At 40.4% G+C, this 14,976-nt stretch overlaps 1 protein-coding gene and 1 long non-coding RNA gene across 5 annotated transcripts in view; one reads left to right on the top strand and one right to left on the bottom strand.

Annotated features, from left to right (window-relative positions):
- The first annotated feature begins 4,195 nt into the window (after positions 1–4,195).
- LOC131139316 (CUB and sushi domain-containing protein 1-like) overlaps positions 4,196–14,976 on the top strand; it is a 361,438-nt gene continuing 350,657 nt past the window's right edge. For 2 of the 4 annotated variants that reach the window (XM_058088813.1, XM_058088812.1), the window contains exon 1: positions 4,196–4,727. In XM_058088813.1, coding sequence (XP_057944796.1) covers positions 4,589–4,727 — 139 coding nt within the window. In that variant the 5' untranslated portion in view covers positions 4,196–4,588. The other 2 variants (XM_058088816.1, XM_058088818.1) reach the window with 2 other exon arrangements.
- On the bottom strand, positions 4,247–13,217 carry LOC131139318 (uncharacterized). Its single transcript, XR_009132222.1, has 4 exons — positions 13,071–13,217; positions 6,416–6,522; positions 5,065–5,205; positions 4,247–4,719 (listed from the first exon to the last, which is right to left on the bottom strand). It is a non-coding gene; the product is annotated as an uncharacterized LOC131139318 (long non-coding RNA).

Genomic DNA, 14,976 nt, shown 5'->3' with positions numbered 1-14,976 from the left:
TGGTGGCTTTTGAGGGATGTTGGGAATATAATGTTCATTCTTTAAAAAAAAAGGTTACCTGGATCACTTTTAATGAATATACCTTTGGAGTAGACCTTCCAGTGATAGAATACATGTTGAAAAATAGAAATGCAAATGGGAAAAAAGTAAAGGGGCAAAACTCATATGGAAAACTTTCACACTGCGGCATTAATGCCACCAATCTTTTTTCTCATTAAAAAGTCATACAGTTTAGCTCTGTGTGTACTTTCAGTCTTTGCATAATGAGGTCAAAGAGAAAACAAATAGATCTGCAGCGTTATGCAGCATTTTCCCCTCTGCAAAATGCTTTTGTTTTCCGTTAATGTCGATGCAAACAAATCACTGGAAGTCATTTGTCCTCCACACTCTGCAGTAAGGTTAGGTTAGCATTGCTCTGGAACAAGGACATGTCTTTTTTTTTAATCTATCCAAACCTATGATGCAACAATACAACATACATACCGTATTAGAAAATGATGAAACAATATTATCAACATTTCTGTAGTCAATCTGTGATTTGTTTGGATGTCATAATTTTGTATATTATGTATATGTAATGTGTATTCAATTTATCTCTTTCATGCAGGGCATTACGGTGATTCGACCTTTGATGTTGTGTAGGACTTTAAAGATTTTCCCTGAAATGAAAAGTTGAATTCCCAAGCCCAAGAAAAAAGATCAGTCTAAATTTGTGCGTTTTTTTCTTTGCCATATTTGCATTTATCTGCTATGATGTGCTCTCCACCTGTACAATTTAAATGGCTTTATCATGCAATGACCATTAAAACCAGTGGATGGCAGCATAACTACACTTAGCAAAAGTAAAACGCTCTCCATGGTGCTGATATCTATCAATCTTATCTAACTATCTAATCTATCTAACTTATCTATCCTATCCATCTATCCATCTATCCATCTATCCATATATCCATCCATCCATCCATCTATCCATCTATCCATCTATCCATCTATCCATCTATCCATCTATCCATCCATCCATCTATCCATCTATCCATCTATCCATTTATCCATCTGGTAATGTCCCTCTACACTTGATGATAGGTTTCTTTTTCTTTGCTTTTACAATGCCTCCCACTAGTAGACATACATTTAAAAAAAAAGTAAAAATACATAAGATGACTACAGAGGCCCGATGTACAGAAAGAGCAACCAGCTTGATGGATGACTCACAGTAATGCTGCAAAATATCTGAACCCCCCCCACACACACAGGCTGTGGTATCAAAGTTGAGATGGTTAACTACTCATTGGGAATTGGACGGAAGTTGCCAAGTGGAACAAATACACTGTGGATTAACATGGCGGCAGATTAAGAACAAATCCGTGATGAGATAGTAATAATAATAATAGAATAAACGGCAAGCTGCTGCGGTGTGTAAAGCCTGAAACGTGCAGCCTGAGGATTCAGCAGGCTGTTTTTAAGGCCTGCAGATAAATGAGGATTATAGTTCTGATTCAATGTTGGCATGTTCCAGCAGCATGTGTGTATTGTTATGAATCAAAAAGTGCAACACATTGTTACCAGTGGTGCAAAAGTATAGATATGTGAAGCTTGAATTATGCTGGGTGAAGAAGGTTGCAAAAATGAACACCTATGTAATACTTCCTGCATTGATAGTGTATTCACCCTTTAGCCTTAACACAGAGTGAGTTAAAGATGGAGCACAATTTTGCCTGTAATTTACACCCATTGACTGGAAGTTTATACCTGCTGTTAATCCCTGTTAATAACAGACTGGTTTGGACTCACAATTGACGTTTGCCACCGCCGCCACCAGACGGCTCAGTGGGCTAAATCTCCATGTTGTATTCGTAGCATTGTAATCTGGTTAACGTTATCCTCCACACATGCCATCAGAGATGGTGGATCAATACCTGGCTCGTGGCCCTCACCGTGGAAATGCGAGTGGTGTTTATGTGGTAACTGAAGGATGACGACGATGTTGAGCATGTACATACATGGCGTTTTCTTTTTATTCTTTCACCATGCCTATCTTGACTGACTAAACAAAACATTAGGTACACATGCACAAGTGCTGCATCAATGCAGTAATATTTGCTATTGTAGTAGTTGCACTGGAGTTTAACTTCATCATAGCGGGAGCACGATTGCAAACACAGTTAAATGACTGTCCACCTAATTTTGTGGCCATTCTTTCCTTATCATATAACCTCCATCTCCCTCCACCACTTCCACTCTTGCTTCCCTCGAGGAGCCATCCTTATTTTTTATCCGCTCTTCCCACTCCCTCCTGTCATGTTTCCCCATGTTCTTCTCGCCACACTGTCTCTTTGTAGACTGTACATCTTTCTTCCCACCTTCCCTCCGCTCCTCCACATTATATACCCCATTAGCCTACTGTTTCTCCCCTGTCACCTTTCACTTTTCCTGTCTGCACTCTTTCCATCCTTTCGCACCCATAATTTTCCTACTTTCCTGTGTTTTTTAACAGAGGAACACGGTGTGCTTTTATCACTGCACGTCTATGTGAGATGACTGTTGAAGGTTGCCAATCAAGGTTTAGTGTTGTTAGGTATGTTGACACCTAGTTTCTCCCACAGGAGGTTTCTGTACAAACCTCCTAAAGGGAAATACACACAACATCCCCCAGTGGAGGGCATAGTGCACAAGCCTGTGGCCACAAACAGACATGTGATGCATTTTGATCGGGAAGTTGGGAGTTGGTGTGTTCTAGGGAGTCGGTGAATATTGCAAACTGGCACTGGTCATTTGTGTTAATGCACAGGCATACATTAAGACATTTCTGTGTTTCTGTGTATTTTTCGTGAAAGCAGCTGCTAAATAACCTGCAATGGGGCCAAATAGAGTATTTTAATTAAGAAGGTGAGAACACTATTGGATTCAATCTCGCCAGGATGTATGGGAAGTCTGCATCAACAATATGTACCATTCATTTATCATTTATAATTATTTCACATTGTCTTTGCCATATAAAGCTGTGATTACTTTGAAATGGATTTCTCTTGGGAAAAATTGCTTTGGTTTTATTACCTTTACATTTTTGTTTAATCTTCCGGAACAAATTAATAATAAAAACTGAGGTACTACTGTATCTGGGGGGGTTGCTGTGGTGATCTTTACAGTACGCTCACGTAATCAGAAACACCCTTTTCACATCATTATATATTTCATATCCTCTTAATAGTAATAAAACAATCTACCATACAAAGTAAAGTCCTTCAAGTGTATGTGACCCAGGGGACATCATGTTGTTTTGGGAATGTGAGGTCATCGGACAATGTGCACGTCACATACGCTGTCCAATTTAGGTGAGACTTTATGTATATGTTTTACTGTAAGCATTGTTAGGTCCACTGACAAAAATACATTTCCTATTTCCCACACTGTACATACTTCGAGTGAGGGATTCGTACTCGTACATGCATGCTGCAACTATTGAAGGGATACTTAGAAGTTTCTGACAGGAAGTTGTATGACATCCTCATCAGCAGTGTAGTACATCAACGGTGACTTACTGCCCCACTTGGTCCCACGAGTCCAGTTCTGGTGGAATTATCATGACGTGCATTAAAAATCATTGTATTTGTCTCCTACTGTATTCCTGGCCTTTTTGAAGGAATTCCGGCCAGAACTGGACTCCTGGGACAATGTGTGTGTGCTATATGCTATATGCTATATCATTATTTTTAGTCGTTGGTAAATGTTCTTGTATAGCGCTTTTCCACCTCCAAGGCACTCAAAATGCTTTGACACTGTTAGCACATTTATCTGCTGATGACGCAGCATCGAGAGCAACTTGGGGTTCGGTATCTTGCCCGAAACCCGGAAAGTTCAGATTCGGAGACTACCACCACCTGATCCAGAGTGTATTATGTAATATTTGAGACTTTTTACTTGTTCTTTGGGATAAACTTTTCCAAAAGAAAGACTTTTCCTGTTCATGTATCAGAAGTGTGAAGGTGCCAATATCCATGGAGGTTTGACACGAGCAGGTGAAATAGCTTTTATTTATTGAGGATCTACTGTGTGCATTGGCATCACTATGTTAGTCTTACACTCATCAAAAACCGAGGCCAATAAAAGTCTGTTACAGGTCTCTCTCTCTCTCTCTGTCTCCCTCCCTCCTATCCTCCCTCTCCCCTTTCCTCTCTCTCTCTCTCCTGCCTCTCAGTCGTCGCTGCTCAGTGTGCTGTGAGGACCTAGCGAGCATCATCTCTCTCCTCTCCTCACCTTCACTGAGTCGCTCCATCCTTCCTCCTCCTCCACCTCTGCTATGACATCTCACACCAGTGGCGCGCTGCATCTCACGCCGCCAGTCCGACACAGCTCCTCCATCATAGACATGTGCGCCTGGAATATCCGCGATTGATCCTCGGGTGGCGGCGTCATTTTTTTTTTTTGGTTTAGTGTTTTATTTTATTTATTGAAAAGATATAACAACGAAAGAAGAAAAGGAGGAGGGGGGGCGGCCGTCATCTCTTACCCCCCTCCGCTCCCTTCAGTCAAGCAGAGCGGCAAGGTGGGGGGAAGGCTTGAAGCCAGCTTGGATTTATTTAACAGCAACATGATGGATTTGGGGAGGTCGATGATGATGATGATGAAGAGGAGGAGGCTGACCGTTAGGAAAATGGCCAGACTAAGACGGGACCTCTGGCTTCTCCTCCTGACCGGGCTCCTCGTCGGGGATTTCTCCTCCTGTAGGGGTGAGTTTAGAAGTCAGTGTGTGCGTATGTGAGCGCGTAAGCCTCAGCGAGATCGTGCCTAACTTGAGGTGTGTGTGTGTGTGTGTGTGTGTGTGTGTGTGTGCAAATTAGTGCATAGCGAGTTTCTAACCAAAAGGAACCATAGCGTGCATGTGCATATGTGCGCAATGCCCAACTTGCAGCCATCATTTTTTTAGTCCTCAAATCTACCCAAGTAGTTCAACAATAAATCATGGATGACTTCAGTCTTCTGTGTGTTTGCTGTCACCACAAATATGCACACAGATGAGATCTGTCTAATTAAAACATTTAGGGAAAAAAAAAATCTCACACTCACTCAAGCTTATAACTTGAGTTTGCCTTGGTTGCCGTGGAGATGCTTCTGTGAGTGCACCTTGTGTCAGCAGGCCTGCAGTGCTGCTGCTGGTGGTGATTGTGTTGCTGGTGGGAAGTTGGTGACCAACAAGGATGCATGCAGCTGAGAGGGAGGAAAGTGTTAACGTTCTCCTTTTTTGGTGCAGCAAGCTGAGTTGTGTTTATCAATGGCTTCTCTGTTTTTTGTAGCTCATCCACTCCTGTCCTCATGCCTGTCACTGTCACCCCCCCTCCCTCTCTAACACACACACACACACACACACAGGCACCAACTTGTCAGAATAAGATGCTTCTCTTGGTGAATTGACTTTATGCTGTATGTTGTGCTGCGTTTATTCTCCCTGATATCCTTACATCTACAAAATTCAGTCAGTCTTTAATTAAACTAATTATGGATATATGAGAGGTGGTTGCAAAATGTTGGTGCAAACGTCCAAAGAGCTTAAAGAAAACAAAACAAGGACTAGAATTTAAGTTCCAACTTGACATCATTCTGTTTAGGGGTCACTGTTTATCAAGCTGATTTAGTTTTCCCTTGCACGTGTATGCAAATGAGACTTGCTACATATCCTGACTTGTCTTTAGGAGAACTACGGTGGCACTAAAGGGTGACAAGAGGCTCATTTCTGGACCTGCGGGGCCCTTGCTACATGTCCACGGTTCAAAGAGAATTGACTACACTATTTTGATGGTGCATTTGAACTGTTTAGAAATCAAGTAACTTCTGCTCTTCATTCATGTGTGATTTATCTCCAATCTGTGCATGCATGTTTTTCTGCACATTGTATCTCCACTGAAAAGCCTCATAATGAACATGTCAGCTTCCAGCATAACCGATAAAATATTTCAATCTAGCTGTGCCGCCACTCCTTGTTATTTAAGTTACACAAGGATGGAGTTAAAATAAATGAAAGGGGAAAGAGGCATCTGGAAAGACAGACGTGGTGATGGCAATAATTTATTTTGTATGTCCTCAAACCCCAGATGGTGGGCAGCCTTTTAAATGTGGATGATGATGCACTTTAAATTCCAAGACACAACTAATTATTGATTGTGTGGAAATGTCACTTAAAATGTTATGAAAAGTCAAGAAACTTCAACTGTGAAAATCAGTACTGGTGGCATTCAAATATGGGGGTGGGGGCTGCAGGAGTTTGCAGATATCAATATATTTTGTCAATATATGTATTTGAATGTATCATTAAAAACAATTCAAATGTGTGATGGGTATTTATCTGTCTGTTACTAATAGTGTAAATGCTGGAGCTTTATGACATCTGCATCATCAATGTAGTCCATCAATGATGACTTACCCCACACTTGGTGCCGTGAGCCCAGGTCTGGTTCTTCTGTGATGGAGAAGCACGGTCATCTTATTTCTCGACAAGAGAGAAACAAACTGATTGGCATTGGAGTTTTCCTGAGAGAGGAAAACAATCAGATTTGATCAAAACTACCAAAAGGTGTCAACAAAGTAGACACACGAGGGCAGCAGCACTGCTACTGTGAGCATCAGCCTTGGATGCAGTAGTTTTAGAGATGAAGCAGGGAGTGACGCTTTTCATCATAAAGATGTGAGTGTATTGACACTTCTTTTATGATAATTGTAATGGTTGACACGAGCATACAAGTTGCAATGGAATACATGACATTGTACTCCAGTTTCCTCGCATATCCCAAAAACATGCATGACTCTAAATTGTCCATAGGTAATTACAAATTTTAAAAAGTGCAGTTCCCCTTTAAGATGACAGGTAACTGTAACAGTGGGATAAAAGCCTAAATGGCCTAAATTACATACTCACATAAAGATCAAATGAAAGAAAAGGACTAAATATAATCTTCATGTCCAAAAATCCAAACTATTCCTTTAACGCCGGTTCAAAAGTTTTATGTTTTACTTATTCCTGAACACTCTGAACGCATCGGCATCCCACAATAACGATTTCCTCCTAAATGGGGCGTGGCTCCACTCACCTCGCGTTAGTGTGACCATCGCCCTCATCAGTCTGCAGGTGGCAGCCATCAGAGGAACACAGAATCTCTATTGCCATTAAAGTCATTTCCTGTTCATGTGGACACTCACGTTTCCCTTCAGCGATCTTTATACGTCCATGAGAATGTAAGTTTCCCTCTTTCATGGCCCAGTCAATTGCCCAAGTGGAGTGTAATGTTGAGTTCCTGTGCAAAGTAATCGTTTTTTGATACTTAATTCAACTGTTTATTGCTGTGTTTTTCGACATAATATTCGTTCGTATCACTTATATGTATCACTTGGACGGTGTAATTCATCTCACTTGTGTCTAATTTGGCCATTTTATTACGGTTGTGTAAGATCACTGGTGATGCCTTCAAAGCCTTTCTGTAATCTGCTGTTTCATTCGTTTCCAGCCAACGGCGCATTCAAGGACAATTGGATTTTTTAGCGTTGGGCGAGAATTGACACAAATAAATTCACTCTATTGCATTATGTTGCATGGCTCTTTGAGACAAGCATATGCTGGATAACCAGACAGTTGGTCCATTTTCTCAGTATTTTATTCACAGAAAGATCAATGACAAGATAAGAACAAGAACTTCAATCAAGGTAAAACGTACTAGACATAATTTCATATGAAAATATTAGCCATTGCTCTTTTTGGTGTGGACAACAGAAGTGGTTAGCGCACAGACCTGGGTTCAATTCCACCCTCGGCCATCTCTGTGTGGAGTTTGCATGTTCTCCCCGTGCATGTGTGGGTTTTCTCCGGATACTCGGGTTTCCTCCCACATTCCAAAAACATGCTAGGTTAATTGGTGACTCCAAATTGTCCATAGGTATGAATGTGAGTGTGAATGGTTGTTTGTTTATATGTGCCCTGTGATTGGCTGGCGACCAGTCCAGGGTGTACCCCGCCTCTTGCCCAAAGCACCCCCCCACGACCCTCGACCAAATGAATGAATTTGGTGTGGTGATAAATGCAGCCTCCTCCCATTGTCCAAAAACATGCACGTTAGGTTAATTTGTCGAAGCCAAATTCTCCATAGGTGTGAATGGATGCTCGCCTGTACAGTATTTGCCCTGTAGTTGACTGGCGACTTTTGCATTTGCACTTACGATCCATGCTTCAAAATATTTACCCTCATGAGGTCATGTAGACCAAGACCTTCAGCACACAGATTAACACACACATATGCTGAGTGACAATAGCTGACATTGAGTCAATGCCAAACAACAAGACATTGCATGTTGTCCCTTGTGTTTAGGTTACACTGGCATACTAATGTCATACATGGGAAACACTCAGAGAAAACATGGGAATTAAATAGAACTACTCCCCCAAATAACTGTAGGTTACATTGAGGAAAAAACTGAGCATGCATGAAAGTATTGCTGTCGTAGGGAAAGAGTGTGGTTACTTTTGCTCGAGGGTGTGACTGTGAATGTGCAGTCCTGCCTTACTAGAAGTTTGTTAGCATAACCAATTAATAATAAATCACAATATTTAAACTTAACATGCGCAGACAGCACCTTTTCATTTGCAGCGAATTGGTGTTTCAGACAGCTATATAATAAATAAAATGTACATAAACCACTATGTCAATAGCACTGTATGCATTAAATAAGAAGAAATATGAAGAAAATAATACTGGCATAAAGTACTTCATGCATCTATGAACTAGCTTTATTTAAATGATAACAAGGTTTTGAATGTGAGACCCATTTTCTTTGGAAAGGCACAACAAACTCTTGTATAATAAACAAACTCTATAATAATAATAATAATGATGAAAAGTTGTGAAATTGTTACATGCCCTGTTTTTCACTTTTAACCCAGCCCTACTTTCTGATACAGCGACCATGTCGCTATATTGACAACATGGATCTCCTCTATACATAAATAAATGTATGTATGATGTGTTATTACTGTTCATGATGATTCATGGTACCCGGTATAAGGGTGCAGACTGAACAGTTCCAACATCTGCATGTGTTGATCTGACAAATCTCAAGTAACTTTGATCAAATGTAGAATTACAATACTACTAAACAAGAAATCTTGCCACGTGTTAGTAAATAATAAATGTTATTAGTATTTCACAGTTTCAAAGTTCACAGGTCGTCACAATAGTTGATGATCAATAATTTGACATTAAGATAATTATACCTAATTATACCTAATTCCTCAGTAGTTGTGTACATAACCTCGGTAGTGCTATTTGTCAGTCAAAATAGCTACCTAGCATTCACCATGCATATAGTTCATTTATTACGTTTGGGATGTGGTTGACACATGCGAGCGACATAATGGACACCCCTGCTCTAGGGACACATATCGCTAGTGGAACATCATTAAAAGGTCAGTTTAGCATAATTTTCGGAGCTGTGGGGATTAGCCCAACCTCTATCTGATGAAGAGGTACTTCCCAAATACCACTGATATAAAACAAGTGAACAGTAACTACATCTCAAATATGCATGTGAGACATGGAGCTTGTGATGGCAAAGGGCTCTCTGAGACATATTGCTGCTTCATGCTGGCTTCCAAATGAGATAGTGCTCTGTCAGAAGTTTTAAAAGAGCCATGGCCTACATACAGTAGATTATAATGTAGGAAGAGATGGTAGAGGAGGGCAAGTGTGTGTGTGTGTGTGTGAGAGAGAAGACAAAGAGAGCGAGAACAAGTAGGAGATGTTGGGGCAGAGGGACAGACAAAGTGAAGGAGAAAATGAAAATGTATTCCTCAGCAGACACGATTAATCACAAATGACTTTTCCATCTTGCGCTGCTCTGCTAGTAATGCCTGGAATTAAGTAATGCCATTCGGACTTTATACTTCAGATTTGTTGAGAAATCCACCGAGGTGACCTGAAGAAGGCTCAACAGACGCGGCCCCTCTCTCTCTCTCTCTCTCTCTCTCTCTCTCTCTCTCTCTCTCTCTCTCTCTTTCTCTCTCTCTCTCTCGCATCTGTTGATCAATTCATCAATGTTTAATGTTTGCAGTCAATGGTACATGACAGCCAGTTGATTTTCTTGTGTATCTGACAAGGATAAAAAATGGAATTGTAGAGCATGTATATTTCATATGACATTAGAAGATGGCAGTTGTGTCATTTGACATTTTTGGATTAAACTGCAGTTTTCCAACTTCCCTGGGAGAGTAAAAGGTAGCCCGAGGGGTTATATTGTGGTCATTTACAAGTTAACTGGAAATTGTGGATTCTAGCATTTGACAAAATTTGATCGATCTCAGGTGAACTGTAAAATGGAAGCACACATGAAGACCCTATAAAGTCGTTGCAATTGACCCGTGCCTCTCTTTTAATTCCTGCCCTTTTTTAACACAACATTTTGTTGCTGTTTCTCTGTTGCTTTTTGGTGCAGACGCCTCACTGTGGTGGGAGCTGAGGGTTATTTCATAACACAGGATTACTCAGCCAGCTCTAAAAATAAGCATGAAATGAACCTCTCGACTGGCGTTCATAATGAAAGATTGCTCGGTGTGGCAACAAGATACCCATGAAAACTAATATCCAAATTCAATTTGATAAATTGTTCCAGAACATCAACAGCTATGGTATATTTTACCAATTTTTAATAAAGTAGGCGCCATCATTTCCACTGCAGTTTTGATGGTCGCAATACTTTTTGGAATACAGTTTTGGTTTTGAGTGTAAATGTTAGCATGGAGTTTTATATGTATATGTACACAAAGTCACTGGTCCGCATTCAAATATAATGTATGTTTTGTACATGTGCATTTTACACGTCAAGACCACTTTAGCTTGGAGCAAATGTTGCATCACTACCTTCCATTAGCTCCCCATCTGTATTGTGTAGATTTGAACAAGTAGCACACATTACCTTCACTTGATGCTTGTGCTTTAAGGTGATTAATTAGCATGGTCAGAGAAAAACAAATAACTAATGCTTAACACTTAGGAGGGCACTCAGAGAGTTAAGACTTCCGCTCAGGCTGCGATCTATCATCCAAATAGCTTAACGGTAAACATTTGTCCACATCTGGAATAACTTTGGGGTCCAATGAAACAAACATAAGCACAACAAATTAGCACAGAATGCATAATGGAGAAAAAAAATACTATATATTTCATAACTATTTGCTTTGCTTCTTGCGGTTCCATTCAAGTAATTTTTATGAGAATAAATAATCTTTTTGTTTTACTTGTTTATTTTGTTTGCATAAAGTTAAGTTTATATATGGATGTATCATTGGGCTTCAACCATCAAAGGTCGCATATTGTATTATTTTTCAACAATTTTAAACACCAAGTGTGTTGTGCAAAATATGTGGTATTCTGGTCTCTGGGCATCAATAATGACTCATTGATGAGACATAGCATTACATTACATTACCTTCACACTGCATGTAGTCAGCCATTGTATGTTCGACATTATAGAGTGAAAAAAGTTCTCCCATTCTGTGTGGAAGTGGTACATTTTTGCTTCCAATTTTTATTTTGCATTATATATATTGTATTAATAGTTCTGAACAGGTTTTGTAAATATTAAATTGATTAATATTGTATACTACTTCACGGGAATTTACTTATCGCAGTCGGGTCTGGAACCATTTGAGGGACGACTTTATACAACAACAGTAGGTATGTGAAAAATACACTTTTACTTGTGTAGTTATACTCCCTTGTATAGTGTATAGAGGCATCATATAGTGGGGCTCGATGTGCCCAATCATAGGTTTAAACCCAACATTACTCACCAGTGTCAGGAGCTGGTTCTTTTATGTTACAGCCTTTGACTTTTTGTTTATCACGCTGTCAAACAGTGGTGGCGTGAAAACCCTTCTTCAAATGCGTGATGGGATTGGTCGTATTCAATTTCCCTGGTTCTGTGCCACCACGGGAGACTTGTGCATGACAAGGTTTGCATTCGGGTGCAACATCTTTTTCTTCAAAGGGGACCCATTGCGCTCATTTTTGGCCTTGGAAGTCGCTAGATATCTCCTCGCTATTTTTGTCATCATTATGTCTGTTCAAACAAATGTACCTTTACTTGTACCAGGCATTAAAATGGAGGGCTAAACTGAAGAAACAAGGGTGGTCTAATATTTCTTTCCATGACCGTATCAATTGCATGCTGTTGAAGGTGTAATATTGCATCATTAGCTTGCAAATGAATGCCATAATTGTCAATGAGGTCAGATGCTTTAAAAGATACCCTTATCACTGTAACATGTCCTCGGGCTGCATTGCTAAAATAACATAGATAAAAGTAATTTGGTTGTTACTCATCAAGAAATGAGAGCATGGGGGTCAGCTGCTAGGATGTGATAGGGAGTAAGCGCTTTGGCCCAAAGACACTTCAGATGCATTGTGCTTGTGTGTGTGAGGTGGTATCATCCCTGCAGCTTTTAAGAGTCGGGTGCAGTTTAACGTGAGGGTTGCAGTGTCTGTTAATGAAGCACTTTTGCTACTTTAGCCGTCTTTCTTCGCCTTTTTGTTAGTGTGGCATTTTATGTAAGCTGTCGGGTAATGGCTGGCTAGCGGGCTAACATTAAGCAGGCTAATATGTCTGTTAATGTCACATTAGTGTTATTTCAGCTTTTCCCCGCACGGTTTAAGGGCATACTGTGTGTGCGCGTGTGCAACACTTTTGCACCACACCTAGACTGTGTGTGTTTGTGTGTGTGTGTCTCCACTCCACATATGGAGGCAATGAGTTTTATTTCCATTTCAAAGCAATGAGTCAGCAGCAGCAGAATTACTTTCATCCATTAATGTGATTTTAGAAAGAAAGCGAGACTGTGAAACACGCAGACAGAAATACATGCAGCTACAGTAATTATTACACTCCAGGTTGGCAGAGGATTGCTATTGTTTCCAACTATTATGTCTCTATCTTGGCGGCCCTCCGTCATCGACAAACACTTCCCATCATCCAAAGCCCTTCCGTAGACTCAACCGTTGACTTTTTAAAAAAATTAAATATCCATGCACTCCACTTACCTGAATTGTCCAGTATTTTAGTGCAGCTGTCTCTCACATTATCTGCTTCACTGGACTGCAAAATGTGTTGTTAGTGTTCTTTGTAAGAAAAGGTGAAACTTAGACAGCAGATGAATCACTTAAAGGACAGGCAGTGTCAGTGTTTGTCTCGGCCTTCAAAGGCAAAGTGCTGAGGGTCAGGATCGGATCTGTTTGTGTGTGTGTGTGTGTTGGCACGGAGTAGTTCTAGAATTGTTTGATGCTCGAGTGCTCTTTTGTGTGTGTAAACACCATGCGTGAGCTTTAAGCTCACATCTTCTGCTCCGAGTGCATCCATGCAAGATGTTGCTACACAAGTTGTGCGTCATATTAATGTAGTGCTACAAGTTGAAAGTGAATGTTCAGTACAAATTTGTGCGTGTGTGTGTGTGGTGTTTGATTACAACAGCCTGACTGTGCGCAGAGAAATGTGTGTGTGCAGTTCAAGTACAAGTAGATGCATTGCCCTCTAACACAATGCCGTTAGAGTGTACTTTATTGGTTCCAGACCTGACTGGGAAAAGTGAATTTCTGCAAAGTAGGATTCTATATTAATAAATTGAATGTTTTTATGGTTACAACATAGAAAACCTGTTAGTGACCTTGTATAACATGAAATAACACCACTTTAGTCACCTTTATACTCATATTATCGAATATGGCAAACAAAATAAGAGTAAATAACCCATTCTAGGACTGGTGGTGTGTGCTGAGTGACGGGCGGACAGGAAGTGACATCAGTAGTTCAGAGTTGCGCTTTAGCTTTCCCTGGGTTGTAGCCTGTGTTTTTATTAGGGATTATTATCTTTGTTGTGCAAGAATTCACACCTGCAATAAAAGCCTATTCGTTTTCACCAAACATTACAGTAACATTACTGACACCTAGTGACCGATATAGAGTACTACATATTATGCACAACCTCTTAGAATGCGTTCTCTGATTGCCTTTTACTGTGTTTGTATGGGAATTTTAGCTACAGCCACTCTACCATGTAAGCTTATTCTGATCAACAACACAATACAACATCTCATTAGAAATAAGATAAACAATTTATTCATCTCTTCCATCGTCAATAAGGTGAATTGAATTAATTCCACCCTTACATAACACGTTCTGCTCATTTTAAATAAGTGTTTATTGTTGGAGGTGTAATGTGGCCCTTTCAATGCATGCCCGCATTAGTTGGCACATTGTGTGTGTGTGTGTGTGTACTGTACGTCTCTGTATAAATGTATAAGCCACAGGCTATCGTTCTTCTAGTAGCTTCGTTCATAGTCTATCCATTTTTAATGATCGGTAATGGTCGCTAGCAGTCTTGCACCGACAATGTGAGGACACAGCAGAAAAACAAAAAACAAAAACACTGTGTGGTAGACAAAGCAAAGTAGTATTATGGGATGGGCGCAAGAGAGACAAGGGAAACAAAGCAGGAGGATGTTAATATATGTTAGCTTGTGAAAACTAACATCTCAGCACCTACGCAGAAAAGGTCCCATGGTACACTGTGCCACCGCATCGGAGCCCTAAGGGAAAGAGGCAGAGTCCCGCAGCCTGTCTGACTGGCTGAATTTCAACAGATTTACTGGCTAAATGATGGACTGCTTGTTAAGTTGATTGACTGACTTGCTGATTGAATCGCTTGCTTGTGTTACAGACTGGCTACGTGACTGACTGAGGAATTTGCGCACTTTGGAGAGGCGAGAGGGAAAACTCTTTTAATTGTGTTTACAAGAAGGCTCTGGAATTGGTTTTAAGGTTTCACAGGCCAAGAAATGTACTTTGCACTTGCAGTTGTTAAACTGGATACTTTATTGCAGTCACTTACTTTGAAAATGAGACAAAATTCAATCAAAATGGGGGGAAGGGGGGTGTTGTGTGTTCCAAGAA

The sequence above is a fragment of the Doryrhamphus excisus genome, chromosome 12 (assembly GCF_030265055.1).
Source record: "Doryrhamphus excisus isolate RoL2022-K1 chromosome 12, RoL_Dexc_1.0, whole genome shotgun sequence".
In the NCBI taxonomy this organism is placed as follows: Eukaryota; Metazoa; Chordata; class Actinopteri; order Syngnathiformes; family Syngnathidae; genus Doryrhamphus; species Doryrhamphus excisus.
Note: the sequence above shows the minus strand (reverse complement) of the source record. Positions and strands in the feature narration are given on the sequence as shown.